The 19800-nt window shown below is 38.9% G+C and overlaps 1 protein-coding gene across 2 annotated transcripts in view; it reads right to left on the bottom strand.

Moving 5' to 3' along the window:
- The window catches only part of DNAL1 (dynein axonemal light chain 1), a 62233-nt gene that overhangs the window by 16745 nt on the left and 25688 nt on the right, over nt 1-19800 (bottom strand). For both annotated transcript variants that reach the window (XM_027066112.2, XM_015071674.3), the window contains 2 exons: nt 17476-17585; nt 14482-14537 (listed from right to left, as the gene is read on the bottom strand). In XM_027066112.2, coding sequence (XP_026921913.1) covers nt 14482-14537; nt 17476-17585 — 166 coding nt within the window. The remainder of the gene's footprint in view (nt 1-14481; nt 14538-17475; nt 17586-19800) is intronic.

Here is a 19800-nt window from a genome sequence, read left to right as displayed (position 1 = left end):
CAACTGACTGAGCTACCCAGGCACCCCTAATGAATGATTTCAAATTCTGTTATGAGAAACACTTAACTTTCAGGACAAAGTATTTTACGAGTGATCTAATTCATGCAAAATGTTTTAACTGTTGAAACAAGTCCCCTGGTTATGGACTGAATTGTGTCCCCCGACTCCCAAATTCATATGTTGTAGTCCTAACACTCAGTTCCTTAGAATGTGACTGTATTTAGGGGCACCTGGGTGGCTCAGTCGGTTGAGCGTCTGACTTCGGCTCAGGTCACGATCTCATGGTCTGTGAGTTTGAGCCCCGCGTCGGGCTCTGTGCTGACAGCTCAGAGCCTGGAGCCTGCTTCGGATTCTGTGTCTCCCTCTCTCTCTTCCCCTCCCCTGCTCATGCTCTGTCTCTCTCTGTCTCAAAAATAAAAAAACATTAAAAAAAATTTTTTTAAAAGAATGTGACTGTATTTAAAGATAGGGAATTTAAAGAGTGAATTAAAGTAAATGTGATCATTTTAGGTAAAATTCAATGACTGGTACCCTGGGGCACCTGAATGGCTCAGCCAGTTAAGCATCCAACTCAATTTCGGCTCAGGTCATGATCTCACGGTTGGTGGGTTTGCTTGGGATTCCCTCTCTCCTTCTCTCTCTACCCCTACCTCATTCTCTCTCTCTCTCTCTCTCTCTCTCTCTCTCTCAAAATAAATAAATAAATAAACTTAAAAAAAAAAAAGTGCAATATGACTCCTGCCCGTATAAGAATTATAGGAACAGATTAGGACACAGAAGACAGAAACAGAGAAAAGACCTTTAAAGACCAAAGGAGGGACACCTGGATGGCTCAGTTGGTTAAGTGTCTGACTTCAGCTCAGGTCATGATCTCACTGCTTGAGTTTGAGCCCCCCATCGGGCTCTATGCTGACAGCTCAGAGCCTGGAGCCTGCTTCCAATTCTGTGTCTCCCTCTCTCTCTACCCCTCTCCCACTCACGCTCTGTCTCTTTCTCTCAAAAATAAATAAATGTTAAAAAAAATTATAAAGAGGGGAGCCTGGGTGGCTCATTCGGTTAAGTGTCCGACTTCGGCTCAGGTCATGATCTCACAGTTTGTGAGTTCGAGCCCCACTTTGGGCTCTGTGCTGACAGCTCAGAGCCTGGAGCCTGCTTTGGATTCTGTCTCCTTCTCTCTCTGCCCCTCCCCACTTGTGCTTTGTCTCTCAAAAATAAATAAATGTAAAAAAAATTTTTTTTAACTATAAAAAAAAATTAGAAAGAAAAAACAAAAGACCAGAGGAAAAGATGGCCATCCACAAGCCAAGGAGAGAGGAACTCAACCCTCCAAAACCTTGATCTTGGACTTCTCACCTCTACAGCTGTAAGAAAATAAATTTCTGTTGCTTAAGTCATCTAGTCTGTGGAATTTGTTACGACAGCCCTAGCAAATTCATACACCCCATATAACAATATATGTGTGAAAATTAAATATTTAAGAAAATCATATAATCAATTATTCTTTAAAGCTTCTTGATATGGAAAGATCGCCATTTTATTTTGTCTATTCCATGCAGATTGAAAAGCTTATTCAAACAGTTATTCATTCAACACATAACTATTGAGCATCTACAATACACCAGGAACAGCTATAATCACTTGCAGTGATTAAAATATACTATATGATAATACAATAGTGAATAATATAGATAAAAATTCCTGCTGTCATTGAGCTAACAATTTTCCAGATAATAAACTAAATAAGATACTGGGGCACCTATGTGACTCATTCGGTTAAGTGTCCCAAGTCTTGATTTCAGCTCAGGTCATGATCTCACGGTTTGTGAGTTCAAGCTCTGCATTGGGCTCTGCGCTGACAGCGTGGGTCCTGCTTGGGATTCTCTCTCTCTCTCTCTCTCTCTCTCTCTGTCCCTTCCTGACTCTCTATCTTCTCTGAAAATAAATTTAAAAAACTTAAAAAAGAAAGAAAGAAAGATAATAGGTCTTGCATAGGATGTGTGAGAAAGGAGTTAAGAAATTACCAGGGAGTTTGTCCTAAGCAACAGGAAGAATGGAGTTGTTGCTGTCTGAGAAAGACACATAGGAAGTTGGTTTAGCTGGGGCTGGGGAAGGATATCAGTACTCAGTTTCGGAAATGTTAAGTGTGTGATGTCTAGTAGACATCCAATGGAAATACCAGGCAACCGACTGTGCAAATCCGGAGTTCAGAGGAGATGCCTGGGTTAGGGATACAAATGTGGGAACCATCAGCATATAGATGATAAAGCCATGACCTAGATGAGATAATCCAGGGAATAGGTGAAGACAGAACAGAGAAGAGATCCAAGAACTGAGGCCTAGAGCACTCTAATACTTAAAAGTGGGAGACACGAGACTGGGAAGGAGCAGCCAGAAAGACAGGAAGATCAGGAGGGCACAGTGTCCTAGAAGCCAAACATTGAAATTACTTCGAAGAGGAACTAAATCATTCATGTCAAAATATGCTGCTAGGTCAACTAAGATGAAGACTGAGAAACAACCTCAGAAACTGAATATAACAAATATAAAATATATGTAGCTCTTCCAAAGATAGTATCTAAGTTAATATATAAAACTCTCTTTTTTTTAAACACCTTTAAAAAAAAAAATACAGGGAGGAGAGGGAAGATGGTGGCATAGGAGGACTCTGGGCTCACCGCGCGTCCTGCTGATCACTTAGATTCCACCTACACCTGCCTAAATAACCCAGAAAACCGCCAGAGGATTAGCAGAACGGAGTCGCCGGAGCCAAGCGCAGACGAGAGGCCCAGGGAAGAGGGTAGGAAGGGCGGTGAGGCGGTGCGCGCTCCACGGACTGGCGGGAGGGAGCCGGGGCGGAGGGGCGGCTCGCCAGCCAAGCAGAGCCCCCAAGTCTGGCTGGCAAAAGCGGAGGGGCCTGACGGACTGCGTTCCGACGGCAAGCGCGACTTAACGTCTGGGAGGTCATAAGTTACCAGCTCTGCTCAGAAAGCAGGAAGGCTGGAGGACAAAGGGAGGGAGAGCTGCTGAGCCCCCGGACGACAGAGCTCAGTTTGGTGGGGAACAAAGGCGCTTGCCAGCGCCATCTCCCCCGCCCATCCCCCAGCCAAAATCCCAAAGGGAACCAGTTCCTGCCAGGGAACTTGCTCGCTCGGCACAAACGCCCAACCCTGTGCTTCTGCGGAGCCAAACCTCCGGCAGCGGATCTGACTCCCTCCCGCTGCCACAGGTCCCCTCCTGAAGTGGATCACCTAAGGAGAAGCGAGCTAAGCCTGCCCCTCCTGCCCCCGTGCACCTTGCCTACCCACCCCAGCTAATACACCAGATCCCCAGCATCACAAGCCTGGCAGTGTGCAAGTAGCCCAGACGGGCCACGCCACCCCACAGTGAATCCTGCCCCTAGGAGAGGGGAAGAGAAGGCACACACCAGTCTGACTGTGGCCCCAGCAGTGGGCTGGGGGCAGACATCAGGTCGGACTGCGGCCCCGCCCACCAACTCCAGTTATACACCACAGCACAGGGGAAGTGCCCCGCAGGTCCTCACCACTCCAGGGACTATCCAAAATGACCAAGCAGAAGAATTCGCCTCAGAAGAATCTCCAGGAAATAACAACAGCTAATGAACTGATCAAAAAGGATTTAAATAATATAACAGAAAGTGAATTTAGAATAATAGTCATAAAATTAATCACTGGGCTTGAAAACAGTATAGAGGACAGCAGAGAATCTCTTGCTACAGAGATCAAGGGACTAAGGAACAGTCACGAGGAGCTGAAAAGCACTCTAAACGAAATGCAAAACAAAATGGAAACTACAACAGCTCGGATTGAAGAGGCAGAGGAGAGAATAGGTGAACTAGAAGATAAAGTTATGGAAAAAGAGGAAGCTGAGAGAAAGAGAAAAAAAATCCAGGAGTATGAGGGGAAAATTAGAGAACTAAGTGATACACTAAAAAGAAGTAATATACGCATAATTGGTATCCCAGAGGAGGAAGAGAGAGGGAAAGGTGCTGAAGGGGTACTTGAAGAAATTATAGCTGAGAACTTCCCTGAACTGGGGAAGGAAAAAGGCATTGAAATCCAAGAGGCACAGAGAACTCCCTTCAGACGTAACTTGAATCGATCTTCTGCACGACATATCATAGTGAAACTGGCAAAATACAAGGATAAAGAGAAAATTCTGAAAGCAGCAAGGGATAAACGTGCCCTCACATATAAAGGGAGACCTATAAGATCGAGAGATCGTGACTGATCTCTCTTTTGAAACTTGGCCGGCCAGAAAGAATTGGCACGATATCTTCAGTGTGCTAAACAGAAAAAATATGCAGCCGAGAATCCTTTATCCAGCAAGTCTGTCATTTAGAATAGAAGGGGAGATAAAGGTCTTCCCAAACAAACAAAAACTGAAGGAATTTGTCACCACTAAACCAGCCCTACAAGAGATCCTAAGGGGGACCCTGTGAGACAAAGTACCAGAGACATCACTACAAGCATAAAACATACAGACATCACAATGACTCTAAACCCGTATCTTTCTATAATAACACTGAATGTAAATGGATTAAATGCGCCAACCAAGACATAGGGTATCAGAATGGATAAAAAAACAAGACCCATCTATTTGCTGTCTACAAGAGATTCATTTTAGACCTGAGGACACCTTTAGATTGAGAGTGAGGGGATGGAGAACTATTTATCATGCTACTGGAAGCCAAAAGAAAGCTGGAGTAGCCATACTTATATCAGACAAACTAGACTTTAAATTAAAGGCTGTAACAAGAGATGAAGAAGGGCATTATATAATAATTACAGGGTCTATCCATCAGGAAGAGCTAACAATTATAAATGTCTATGCGCCGAATACCGGAGCCCCCAAATATATAAAACAATTACTCATAAACATAAGCAACCTTATTGATAAGAATGTGGTAATTGCAGGGGACTTTAACACCCCACTTACAGAAATGGATAGATCATCTAGACACACGGTCAATAAAGAAACAAGGGCCCTGAATGATACATTGGATCAGATGGACTTGACAGATATATTTAGAACTCTGCATCCCAAAGCAACAGAATATACTTTCTTCTCGAGTGCACATGGAAAGTTCTCCAACATAGATCATATACTGGGTCACAAAACAGCCCTTCATAAGTTTACAAGAATTGAAATTATACCATGCATACTTTCAGACCACAATGCGATGAAGCTTGAAATCAACCACAGGAAAAAGTCTGGAAAACCTCCAAAAGCATGGAGGTTAAAGAACACCCTACTAACGAATGAGTGGGTCAACCAGGCAATTAGAGAAGAAATTAAAAAATATATGGAAACAAACGAAAATGAAAATACAACAATCCAAACGCTTTGGGACGCAGCGAAGGCAGTCCTGAGAGGAAAATACATTGCAATCCAGGCCTATCTCAAGAAACAAGAAAAGTCCCAAATACAAAATCTAACAGCACACCTAAAGGAAATAGAAGCAGAACAGCAAAGGCAGCCTAAACCCAGCAGAAGAAGAGAAATAATAAAGATCAGAGCAGAAATAAACAATATAGAATCTAAAAAAACTGTAGAGCAGATCAACGAAACCAAGAGTTGGTTTTTTGAAAAAATAAACAAAATTGACAAACCTCTAGCCAGGCTTCTCAAAAAGAAAAGGGAGATGACCCAAATAGATAAAATCATGAATGAAAATGGAATTATTACAACCAATCCCTCAGAGATACAAACAATTATCAGGGAATACTATGAAAAATTATATGCAAACAAACTGGACAACCTGGAAGAAATGGACAAATTCCTAAACACCCACACTCTTCCAAAACTCAATCAGGAGGAAATAGAAAGCTTGAACAGACCCATAACCAGCGAAGAAATTGAATCGGTTATCAAAAATCTCCCAACAAATAAGAGTCCAGGACCAGATGGCTTCCCAGGGGAGTTCTACCAGACGTTTAAAGCAGAGATAATACCTATCCTTCTCAAGCTATTCCAAGAAATAGAAAGGGAAGGAAAACTTCCAGACTCATTCTATGAAGCCAGTATTACTTTGATTCCTAAACCAGACAGAGACCCAGTAAAAAAAGAGAACTACAGGCCAATATCCCTGATGAATATGGATGCAAAAATTCTCAATAAGATACTAGCAAATCGAATTCAACGGCATATAAAAAGAATTATTCACCATGATCAAGTGGGATTCATTCCTGGGATGCAGGGCTGGTTCAACATTCGCAAATCAATCAACGTGATACATCACATTAACAAAAAAAAAGAGAAGAACCATATGATCCTGTCAATCGATGCAGAAAAGGCCTTTGACAAAATCCAGCACCTTTCTTAATAAAAACCCTTGAGAAAGTCGGGATAGAAGGAACATACTTAAAGATCATAAAAGCCATTTATGAAAAGCCCACAGCTAACATCACCCTCAATGGGGAAAAACTGAGAGCTTTTTCCCTGAGATCAGGAACACGACAGGGATGCCCACTCTCACCGCTGTTGTTTAACATAGTGCTGGAAGTTCTAGCATCAGCAATCAGACAACAAAAGGAAATCAAAGGCATCAAAATTGGCAAAGACGAAGTCAAGCTTTCGCTTTTTGCAGATGACATGATATTATACATGGAAAATCCGATAGACTCCACCAAAAGTCTGCTAGAACTGATACATGAATTCAGCAAAGTTGCAGGATACAAAATCAATGTACAGAAATCAGTTGCGTTCTTATACACTAACAATGAAGCAACAGAAAGACAAATAAAGAAACTGATCCCATTCACAATTGCACCAAGAAGCATAAAATACCTAGGAATAAATCTAACCAAAGTTGTAAAAGATCTGTATGCTGAAAACTATAGAAAACTTATGAAGGTAATTGAAGAAGATTTAAAGAAATGGAAAGACATTCCGTGCTCATGGATTGGAAGAATAAATATTGTCAAAATGTCAATACTACCCAAAGCTATCTACACATTCAATGCAATCCCAATCAAAATTGCACCAGCATTCTTCTTGAAACTAGAACAAGCAATCCTAAAATTCATATGGAACCACAAAAGGCCCCGAATAGCCAAAGTAATTTTGAAGAAGAAGACCAAAGCAGGAGGCATCACAATCCCAGACTTTAGCCTCTACTACAAAGCTGTCATCATCAAGACAGCATGGTATTGGCACAAAAACAGACACATAGACCAATGGAATAGAATAGAAACCCCAGAACTAGACCCACAAACGTATGGCCAACTCATCTTTGACAAAGCAGGAAAGAACATCCCATGGAAAAAAGACAGTCTCTTTAACAAAAATGGTGCTGGGAGAACTGGACAGCAACATGCAGAAGGTTGAAACTAGACCACTTTCTCACACCATTCACAAAAATAAACTCAAAATGGATAAAGGACCTGAATGTGAGACAGGAAACCATCAAAACCTTAGAGGAGAAAGCAGGAAAAGACCTCTCTGACCTCAGCCATAGCAATCTCTTACACGACACATCCCCAAAGGCAAGGGAATTAAAAGCAAAAGTGAATTACTGGGACCTTATGAAGATAAAAAGCTTCTGCACAGCAAAGGAAACAACCAACCAAACTAAAAGGCAACCAACGGAATGGGAAAAGATATTTGCAAATGACATATCAGACAAAGGGCTAGTATCCAAAATCTATAAAGAGCTCACCAAACTCCACACCCGAAAAACAAATAACCCAGTGAAGAAATGGGCAGAAAACATGAATAGACACTTCTCTAAAGAAGACATCCGGATGGCCAACAGGCACATGAAAAGATGTTCAACGTTGCTCCTTATCAGGGAAATACAAATCAAAACCACACTCAGGTATCACCTCACGCCAGTCAGAGTGGCCAAAATGAACAAATCAGGAGACTATCGATGCTGGAGAGGATGTGGAGAAACGGGAACCCTCTTGCACTGTTGGTGGGAATGCAAATTGGTACAGCCGCTCTGGAAAGCAGTGTGGAGGTTCCTCAGAAAATTAAAAATAGACCTACCCTATGACCCAGCAATAGCACTGCTAGGAATTTATCCAAGGGATACAGGAGTACTGATGCATAGGGGCACTTGTACCCCAATGTTTATAGCAGCACTCTCAACAATAGCCAAATTATGGAAGGAGCCTAAATGTCCATCAACTGATGAATGGATAAAGAAATTGTGGTTTATATACACAATGGAATACTACGTGGCAATGAGAAAAAATGAAATATGGCCTTTTGTAGCAACGTGGATGGAACTGGAGAGTGTGATGCTAAGTGAAATAAGCCATACAGAGAAAGACAGATACCATATGGTTTCACTCTTACGTGGATCCTGAGAAACTTAACAGAAACCCATGGGGGAGGGGAAGGAAAAAAAAAAAAGAGGTTAGAGTGGGAGAGAGCCAAAGCATAAGAGACTGTTAAAAACTGAGAACAAACTGAGGGTTGATGGGGGGTGGGAGGGAGGGGAGGGTGGGTGATGGGTATTGAGGAGGGCACCTTTTGGGATGAGCACTGGGTGTTGTATCGAAACCAATTTGACAATAAATTTCATATATTAAAAATAAATAAATAAATAAATAAATAAATAAATAAATAAAAATAAAAAATAAAAAAATACACACGAAAATGGTGATGGAAAGCTAAAAAGATCTTATTGATTACTGTATAGGGACATAAATTATGGTATCAAAGTTAATAAATTAAATGTTCTGACATAACACAACGATATATGTTTCAGAAGTAGAAGGTGGTACAGAAGTAGAGCACCACTAGAAGGAAAACACTGTTTTTTTCTTCATACAAGAAGAGTCCTGGTGAAAATCAAAAGTGTTAGAAAGTTCTGTGTTTATTTAGTAAACCTAAGGAGAAAAGTATAAGTTTTTACCAAAGATACAAGGCAACAAAATTTATGTTCTAATATTTGGTATGAGATTATTAATATTCATATTGTACAACCTTTTAGTCACAGTTTTCAACATAGTCCAGGTATGCAGTTTTCTAGCCACAGTTTTGCTACAATAAACATAAGTTGTCATTAGGGTTATTCTGCCTTATAAACCCCCTGTTAAATAGGAATCCCTTTTTATTCCAGATCCTGTCATCACAGTTTAACAAGTGAGACTATAGTGCTCATGAAAGGGAAGGGGTGAGAGACAGGCTACAGTCATATATTCAATCCTTCATAGGGATCAGCAGTGTCTTTTTGCTTTATAGTCACAGATGATGTGTATTCCCCAGTGACCGGCTATAGACTATGGAAGTACTATTTGTTGTAAGCACAACTAAAATGAGGTGAATCAAGTATAGCAAATGTATGGTACAAATGCTTATACTGTCTCAATCCATGTCTACATCAGACATCATAACTGATCAAGCTATTCTTTCTACTGAATTTTTGGTACTCTTATTAATTAATTAAATTTTTCTGAGAGTCACTACCAATCGACCAAAGTTAGATTATAAGTTAAAGTCTATTGCCAGCCCTGTACAGAGGTTATCTATTTTCACTATTGTCAGAGTCATGTTTTTAATGAAAAGAAAAGCATGTTATCTGTATTGATAAATAATACATCATCAGGATGCTTGGGTGGCTCAGTTGGTTAGGCATCCGACACTTGATTTCAGTTTATTTATTTGAGAGAGAGAGAGAAAGAGAGCAGGAGAGGAGCAGAGAGAGAAGGAGAGAAAGAGAGAATCCTAAGCAGGCTCTTCACTGCCAGCAAGGAGCCCTCTGCAGGGCTAGAACCCACAAACCATGAGATCATGACCTGACCTGAAACCAAGAGTTGGATGCTTAACCGACTAAGCCACCTGGTGCCCCCCAACTCTTGATTTCAGCTCAGGTCATATCTCAGTGTTTGTGAGATAGAGGCCCACGTCAGGCATGCTGTCAGCATGGAGCCTGCTTGGGATTCTCTCTCTCTCTCTCTCTCTCTCTCTGAAAATAAACTTTAAAAAAATATCATCAATTTAATCTCATTAAAGCAAGTTATTTCAATTATAGACAAAGTGTCTGTATAATTGTTGAATAACACAGGAGTTAGGAATGCCAACCCCCAGGCAGTTGAAAATCTGAGTGTAAATTTTTACTCTCCCAAAACTTAATGACTAATAGCCTGCTATTGAGCAGAAGCCTTGGTCAACAGTCCATTAATGCACATTTTGTATGTTATATGTATTATATATTATATTCTTACAATAAACCTAGAGAAAAGAAAATATTAAGAAAATCATGAAAGAGGGGCGTCTGGGTGGCTCAGTTGGTTAAGCATCTGACTTCGGCTCAGGTTATGATCTCACAGTCTGTGAGTTCAGCCCCACATTGGGCTCTGTGCTGACAGCTCAGAGCCTGGAGCCTGTTTCAGATTCTGTGACTCCCTCTTTCTCTCTCCTCCCCCCCTCATGCTCTGTCTCTCTCTTCTCAAAAATAAAAAAAAAAGTTTAAAAAAAAGAAAATCATAAAAGAAAGAAAATACATTCAAGAATGAAAGGAAAATAAATTTATAGTGCTGTAAAAAAAAAATCAGCATGTAAATAGACCCACACAGTTCAAACCCATGTTGTTCAAGGGTTAATGGTAAAGTGAAACATCTCAAATTGTTTAATGAGTCAGTGAAAAACAAATATACTGAGTCATCTTATGCACAGCTCTAATAGTAAATGCTTCTTCTCCAGGACTACATAAATACTGAATGCCAACTTTGGGTAAGGTCCTGGGAGGAGGATGGAGATTTGGAAGATAAGATAGTAAGATGTGATGTTTACACTCAAGGAGCTCATTATCTGAAGAGACAGAACATATTCTTCACTAACCATAATAATAGCTAATATTTCTTGAGCACTTATATGTACCAGGCACTATTCAAAACACTTTATATATACTAACTCATTTAATCTTCACAATAACTGTATGAAGTGGGTATTTATTATTATAATCCAAGACAGTTATTAATATTCCTAAAGAAAGAGTAATAATGGAGGTGCCTGGGTGGCACTATGAGCACAGAGCCCACATGGAATTCTCTCCCTTTCTCTCTGCCCCTCCTCTGTGCTTTTTCTTGGTCTCTCAAAAATAAATAAATAAACATTTAAAAAAGAGAAAGAATAATTATGACAATCACTAGAGAAGTCTTTAGAGGGAGAAATGACATTTAAACTTGACATTCTTAATCTTAATTTTGTTTTTTGCAGGATTTTCATGTTGAGGAAGGGGCTATTCTCAAAGGAAAAAAGCATTGCATTAACAAATGCACAGTCATAAAAAAGAATGATGTATTCAGGTGTGAATAGGGTGGCACAGATTTTAGATGACTTTGAATGCAACATTAAGGCATTTGGTCTTTACTAGGCAAAGGGGAACCATTAAAGGTCTCTGATCTGGAGGAATGATAATGAAAATAATATAAAAAAACATTTTTTTAAACATTTTATTTTTTGAGAGACAGAGAGAGAGACAGTGTAACCAGGGGAGGGGCAGAGAGAAAGAGAGGGAGACACAGAATCCAAAGCAGGCTCCAGGATCTGAGCTGTCAGCACAGAGCCCCATGCAGGGCTTGAACCCACGGACATGAGTCAGATGTTCAACCGAGTCACCCAGGCGCCCCAAGAATAATATTTTTAGAAAGAAAACCCTGCTATCAATGTTGAATGTCAACTGGGTGAAAGGAGACAAAAAGATCAATTAGGAGGCTATCACAAAAGTCATAAGGCAGTGTTTTTCTCTTTCTTTTCTCTTTTCTTTTCTTTTCTTTTCTTTTTTCTTTTCTTTTCTTCCTACCTTCCTTCCTACCTTCCTTCCTTCCTTCCTTCCTGTCTTTTTCTTTCTTTCTTTCTTTCTTTCTTTCTTTCTTTCTTTCTTTCTTTCTTTCTTTCTTTCTTTCAAGAAAGAGAGCACATAAGCAGGGGAGAGGGGCAGAGGGAAAGAGAGACAGAATCTTAAGCAGGCTCCATGCCCAGCATGGAGCCCAACTTGGGGCTGGATCTCACAACCCTGAGATCATGACCTGATCCAAAGTCAAGAGTCAGATGCTTAGGGGCGCCTGGGTGGCTCAGGTGGTTAGGTGTCCAACTTCGGCTCTCGTGGTTCATGGGTTTGAGTCCTACATCAGGCTCTCTGCTGTCAGCACAGAGCCTGCTTTGGATCCTCTGTTGCCCTTTCTCTCTGCCCCTCCTCAACTTGCACTCTCTCTCTCTCAAAAATAAATAAACATTAAAAAAAAGAAAAAAGAGTCGGATGCTTAACCAACTGAACCACCCAGGCACCCCATGGCAGTGTTTCTCAAACTATAGGTGATATGAAATCAGCTTAATGGGTTGTGACAAGCATTTTTAAAATATGAAATCTTTAAAAAACTTATACTGGAGGGTGCCTGGGGGGCTCAGTTGGTTGAGCATCCGACTTCTCATGGCTCTTGGGTTTGAACCCCGTGTTGGGCTCTGTGCTAACAGCTCAGAACCTGAAGCCCGCTTTGGATTCTGTGTCTCCCTCTCTCTCTCTGCCTCTTCATCATTCATGCTCTCTCTCTCCTTCAAAAATAAACAAACATTAAAAATAATTTAAAAACTTACACTGGAACCTATGCTATAAGGGTAAATATTGTTTTACAAACCTATTCCACTTCACATGTGTATGTATGTATTTGATATGTATGTTCATATGAATATATGTACTGAGTCATGAATTCACATGTATTCCTTACTATGGAAAAGTGGTAAAAAAAAAATGTTTGAAAATACAAGGGGGAGATGATGTGGGTCTTAAATAAAACCATAGCTTCTGGAAATGGAAAAGCAACAAATTATTTAAGAGCTCTCTCAAAGAGTAAACAGGACTCAGTGATGAACTCAGATGTCTTAAGGGAAGTAAAGGAGGAGCATGGTAGGTTAAATAATTCCCCACCAAAAGATACCTAGATCCTAATCCCCGGAACCTGTGAATGTTACCTTGGGGGGGGGGGGGGGCGGGGAGTACTTAGTAGATGTCATCAAGTTAGGGATCTTAGGGAGAATAGCCTTGATTATCCAGGTGTTCCCTAAATGTAATCACACATATCTTCTTAAGAAGGAGGCAGAGAGTGGTGCCTGGGTGGCTCAGTCAGTTGAGCATCCATCTTTGGCTCAGGTCATGATCTTGCAGTTCATGAGTTTCTGCCCCACATTGGGCTTGCTGCTCTCAGTGCATAGCCTGATTTGGATCTTTTGCACCACCCCCTGACCCTCCCCTGCTCATGCTCTCTCTCAAAAATAAATTTAAAAATATTAATAATAAAAAAAGAAGGAGGCAGAGAAATAAATATGTGACACAGATGAAAGAGGAGAAGTCAACATGACCACAGAGGCAGAGATTAGAGTGATGTCCTCACAAGCCAAGGAACGTGGCAGCCATCAGAATCTAAAAGAAACAAGGAACAGATTCTCCCCTAAAGCCTTCAGGCAGTGTGGCTTGGTCAAAACCTTGATTTTGGCCCACTAAAACCAATTTCAGACTTCTGGCCTCCAGAACTGTTTTTGTTCTTGCTGTTGTTTTTCAGAACTATTGTTTTAAACCACCAAGTTTCACCAAACATAGGAAATTAGCAGGAGTCAGAAGCCTTGGCAACTGGGATGGTGGCAACATCATTAACACAGATAAGGAACACAAGAAAAATGATGGTGAGGAATTAAAATTTAAATATAACAAGTATTGGGGCACCTGAGAGGCTAAGTCAGTTAAGACTTTGACTTTTTTTCTTTTGTTTATTTTTGAGAGAGAGACAGAGAATGAGCAGGGGAGGGACAGAGAGAGAGAGAGGGAGACACAGAATCGGAAGCAGGCTCCAGGCTCAGAGTTGTCAGCACAGAGCCCAACGTGGGACACAAATTCACAAACCATGAGATCATGACCTGAGCCGAAGTCAGACACTTAATCGACTAAGCTGCCCAGGCGCCCCAAGCCTCTTACTCTTGGTCCGACTCAGCTCAGGTCATGATCTCACAGTTCATGGGTTCAAGCCCCATGTCTGGCTCTCTGCTAATGGTACAGGACCTGTTTGGGATTCTCTCTCTCTCTTCTTCTTTCTCTGCCCCTTACTCACTCTCTCTCTCTCCAAAATAAATAAATAAACTTAAAAATAAATAAATAAAAAGTTCCAGAATACCACCTGGAATTCTTAAAAAGAAAGAAAGAAAGAAAGAACAAAAGAAAGAAAGAAAGACAGACAAGACAAATTTGAACAAAATACATATAATAAAAAATCTCATTTTTATATTTAATTCTAACTCTATAAAAGCTTTAAAACATCTTTAAAATGTTTAGGTCTTTTGTTCTCTCTGATTTTCTTTGGATAACCAAATTTAAGACACATGGTTTATATATTTTCTCTGTCATCTGACAATTACTGTGGTTAAAACAGGTGCTAGCTTCTGGGATTACATAGTGTCTCTAGAATGTTTATTCCAATAATGAGAAAACCCAAGAACCATCTGTTACTGTGGATCACTTACTTAAGCCATTGAGGTTGGCAATTTTTTCAATGCAGTTTGTAGACAGTGAAAGCTTCCTTGAAAAGAACAAAGGAAAACTTGAATTAATATGAAACAATTTTAAATGATGTATCAGAAAAATAAATAAATGGTTTATCAGAAATTATTCCTCAAGTGCCCATAGAAGATAATATTTAAGTCATATTTTCTTTTTATACTAAATCTTTTTCCCCCTCAGACATGGCATGTATTCTTTCATTTTGAAATCCTCATCCCTTTTTTCTGATCACAAAGTTAATACATATTCATTGCAGAAAATTAAAAAAAAACTTTTTGAAGGTAATTTAGTATTATTTATTAATTTTTTTTAAATGCATGTGTTCTTTGACCTAGTAATTCATTTCTAAGAATAAATCCTACTGAAATACTAATACAATGCCAAAAGATATATAAGCTAGATTATTTATTGTATTATTGTAATAGCAAAAAATAGGGAAAAATCTCTAAACATCTAGCAACTGAGGGATAGATAATGAAAAACTATACTGTCACTAAAACAAATGAAATTAGGCTCCAGATACCAGCTTGGGAAGACATCTATGATATGTGGTCAAGTTAAAAAACCATCTAGCAGAACAAAACATTTTATGTGATCCCTTTTGATAAAAAGCAGAACTATATTATATGCATGTGTGAAGATATTTATCTGCTCATGTGTTAAATCATTCAGAAATGTATGCTGAAGAAGTCATAATGTAATGCTAACCATTCCACAGATATCCCCAGAGATAACTACTTTTAATGGTTTGTATACATTTGTCTAGGTTTTTTCTACTCATAATTTAACTATATAAAAATTTTAAAGGGAGCATAACTACACATTCTTAGTCTTCCTTTCTTGACAAAAGTTTTAATATTTCAGTACATTTCATGCAAAAAATGTAATAAAAGCTAATTTTATTGAACACAACGTGTGCCCAGTATTCGTCTAAGTACTTGTTACATAAACCGGTTTTGTTTGTTTTAACCATCACAACAATCCTGTGAAATAAGTATTATTATTATTATCTGCATTTTACAAGTGAGGAAACTGAGGTACAAAGGTGTTAAGCAATTTGCCTAATATTACACAGCCATAAAGGGGCAGAGCCAAATTTAAAACTCTCCAAAAACTGACTCTAGAACATGTGATCTTATCCTTTATGATTTGACTTGAAAAAGAATTACTCATTTTTTTACAAAAGCAATTACTGTAGTGTAAATTATTGATCAAATCTGTATATTTTCTAGCCATCCCCAATTCCTGACAACTCCCAGTGAAAAATGGAGTGCCTTAAATCTGGGAATATGACTGGGATGAATTCTTTAATTGTTGTTTAGGCAATCTGCCCAAAGAGATTGTCAGCCAAAGTATGAACAGGCTGACTCCTTCCAAGCAGTTCCAAGATAATTTGGTACCAGGTACAAAACCTTCCCAAACATTTGCCTTTGAGATGGCTTTATGATAAAAAGATATTTGACCACTTTGAAACAGTGCTCTTTGGAATCATGCTTTTAAAGCCAAAAAAAAATCTAGGGTGGATTTTCATATAATACACAGTGCTCTTATCATAAAGGACAAGTTGCATACAATAACTAAATATGTTTGCTTCTCCCTTTCATTCCAAAGACAGATATTAGTCTAATGCATGGGTTCACAAATATGCATAGAAGAGTCACTCAAGCTGCTTATTATAGATTCCTAGGTTTCATCAGTAGATACTCTATTTCTATATATTTGGTGTGGGGCTTACCTCCTGCATTAGGAAATTCTTATGTAGGTAGTTAGTGCGCTACATTTAGAAAAACACAGACTAAAGAAATCAGGAAGAATCCCAAGTGATCTATAACAATCTACAGCTCCAACAAGACACTGCAGCCTGAGAGCATGGTCACAAGGTGTCATGGTATAATTGCCTCAAATTATCCACAGAACCTTGCTAAAAAAGTATGTAGAGTATTGAGAAAATAACTTAAGAGGAATTAATATAGGGGTGCCTAGGTGGCTTAGTCAGTTAAGCATCTAACTCTTGATTTCGGCTCAGGTCATGATCTCCTGGTTTGAGCACAACATCAGGCTCTGCACTGACAGCACAGCACAGAGTCTGCTTAGGATTCTTCCCCACTCTTTCCCCACCCATGCTGTCTCAAAATAAATAAATTAATTTTTTAAAAAAAGAGGAATTAATATAGATCTGATACTTAAAGTCATGGGAAAATAGGATTATAAAATGATAAGTATAATTTGATCCCAATAAGGAAAGAAAAATTAGAAGGCTCTGTATCAACATGCTAACACTGATTCTCAAAAGATGGTGCAATTTTGGTTGATATTAATTCCTTTCCTTTGTGCTTTTTATATTTTCTAGATGTTTTAACAATGCATTTTTACAATTGAAAAAATTTAAAGCAGTATCTGTTAGGCCTCTAGTCTGTATAGTACTGACTGGCTAATTTTACAAGAGAAATACTAGCTTTTATAATAAAGTCTTATTGTATTACTTAGTTATTTAGTTTCTCCCAAGAGACAAGAAAAATTCTATTTTCCAGGCACATTATAAAAATTTTACTGAAAAAAAAGTACTATATTGGGGCACCTAGGTGGCTCAGTCAGTTGAGCATCCAACTTCGGCTTAGGTCATGATCTCACAGTTTGTGAGTTTGAGCACCACATCGGGCTTGCTGTTGTCAGAGCAGAGCCTGTTTTGGATCCTCTGTCCCCCTCACTCACTGCCCCTCCCCTGCTGGCACTTTCTATCTGAAAAATAAATAAACATAAAAAAAAAGTACTATATCGTTCAGGGTTACTTTATTACTAGTCCCCCATAAACCAATAATCTTTTATGTTTGGCTTTGCCAAAGGGAGAATTATATTAACCAAACCAACAAACAAAAAGAAACAAAGATCACAGAAAACACTTTTTTTCTAGTTTATGTATGTTAAAAAGGAAGGGGAAAAAACACAAGAGAACTTACTCGCAATTAGCAAGTGTGGACAGAGATGCATCCATCTTCTCTATAGGGGGAATCTGAGCATAAAGCTTTATCTCTTTGGCTTCAGATGGCTTCTGACTGGTTTTCTCTTCCTATGATAAAAATTAATTTGGAAGAAAGTGATCCCTGATTATAATACAGAACTAAAGTCCAGAATTTTGCAAGGCTTTTCAATGTTTATTTCAAAACAATTATCAGAATTTTGTAACTCTGTGCATTCTTTACAGTTCACTTAATGAGATTTACTAACTAACCCTGATCACCAGGCTTTTACATGGCTCATTCAGATAATTGTTAGATTCCAACTGAATGAAAGGAGGAGGAAAGAAAATAACTTTTATTTCTGTAACATTTAAAATTCTTTAAGAGTCTATCAATGAACAAAAACAAAACACGACAACATTTTCTTGGGAAGAATTCCTTGTGGCTAATCACCCTTTTCTTAAATATCAGATTTAGATCTGGAAGATTCAACTATTTTGCATCTCTTCTTGCAAATCTTTTGCTATACATGGTTCAGTCTGAGATAGAACCCCAGATACCAAGAATTTTGGAAGATACCATCTTTACAACACAGCTGAGGTCAAAGCTGTTTGCTCTATAATAATTTACTACTAAATTCTACCTTAGAGGAACTCCTGGGTGGCTCAGTAGGTTGAGTAACCGACTCTGGATTTCAGTTCAGGTCATGATCTCCCGATTCATAAGGAGGTGGGCTCTGTGATGACAAGCTTGGAGCCTGCTTGGGATTCTCTCTCCCTCTCTCTCTGCCCCTCCCCAACTCACAAGTGCACATGTACTCTCTCTCTCTCTCAAAATAAATAATTTTGTTTCAATTTTTAAAAAATTTATTTTGAGAGAGAGAGAGCAAGTGGGGGAGGGGCTGAGAGAGGCAGACAGAGGATCTGAAGCAGGCTCTGTGCTGACAGCAGAGAGCGTGATGCAGGGCTTGAACTCACAAACCATGAGATCATAACATGAGTCACCCAGGCACCCCTAAATAAACTTAAAAAAAGCTTTAAAATAAATTCTACCATAAAGTTTAATTTCAGTACTATGTACACAATTTAAAATTTAATTATCAATATATACTGCATCATAATATTTTCTAAATACCTCAATACTTAAAGTCAGTTCTCTCCAACAAAACAGGAAGCTCCTAAGGTGCAGGGACCATTTCCTTTGCTTTCCTATGTTTTCTATAACATAGTGCAATATAAGACACATAGAGGCTTATTTTTAAAAGTCAAATAATAAGATATCAATACTAGAAAATATACGATCAGTTGAAAAAAAAAGATCTAATACACATCCACTTGGTACTTATTTTTGTGCCATACATTTGTAGGTTAGGGGAACAGAAACACATACCTAATAGACCCTCAATAAATGTTAGATTAATCAGTGAAAGAGTGAGCTTAATGTCTTCAAATAATCTTAAAGTCAAAGATTTATGGCCACAATATGATCTAGAAATAGAACCGACAACCCAAACCAAAAAAGCAATTACTTATTATCATAAGTAAATAAAGTCCTAAAATCTGATTCAAAGAAAATCTAATCTAATAACAAGCCTATTCCATATGTACTTTTTTCTTTAACAAAACAGATTTGGGGCACCTGGGTGGCTCAGTCGGTTAGGTGTCCAACTCTTGATATCAGTTCGGGGTCATGAGTTCAAGCCCTGCATTGGGCTCCATGCTGGACACAGAGCCTTCTTACAATAACAAAAAACAAACAAACAAAACTCCAGATTTTTCATTAACCAAACAGAAATGAATTATTTAATCAATCAATTAATTAATTTAAATGTTTATTTATTTATTTTGAGAGAGAGAGAGAGCATGCAAGTGAGCGTGGGGAAGGGTCAATGAGAGAAGAAGAAACAGGGTCCCACGCAGTCTCCAAGCTTGTCATCACAGAGCCTGATGCAGGGCTCGAACTCATAAACTGTGAGATCATGACCTGAGCTGAAATTGAGAGTTGGATGTTTAACCGGTTGAGCCACCCAGGCACCACCAGAAATGTGGTTTTTAAAGGCAGAGTACAAAGAAGTTTATAAACACTAAAACAAGAATTCAAGAATTTTTTATTCTATCCACCCTATTTTCCCTAGACACCATCTCCTGAAAGACTTTTTATTCAAAGCCTAGCTACAAAAGCAAAAGATGCATTGTTATACAAAAAAACTATTGATAACATTGACAAAAAAGCTATCACAGGGCATAGAAATTGAGGAGCCATCTCTATACTCTGTGGAAAGTATATCTATAATGCTGAATTACTACTGTTCAAACATCTATAATG

This window comes from Acinonyx jubatus, chromosome B3, assembly GCF_027475565.1.
Source record: "Acinonyx jubatus isolate Ajub_Pintada_27869175 chromosome B3, VMU_Ajub_asm_v1.0, whole genome shotgun sequence".
Classification (NCBI taxonomy): Eukaryota; Metazoa; Chordata; class Mammalia; order Carnivora; family Felidae; genus Acinonyx; species Acinonyx jubatus.
Note: the sequence above shows the minus strand (reverse complement) of the source record. Positions and strands in the feature narration are given on the sequence as shown.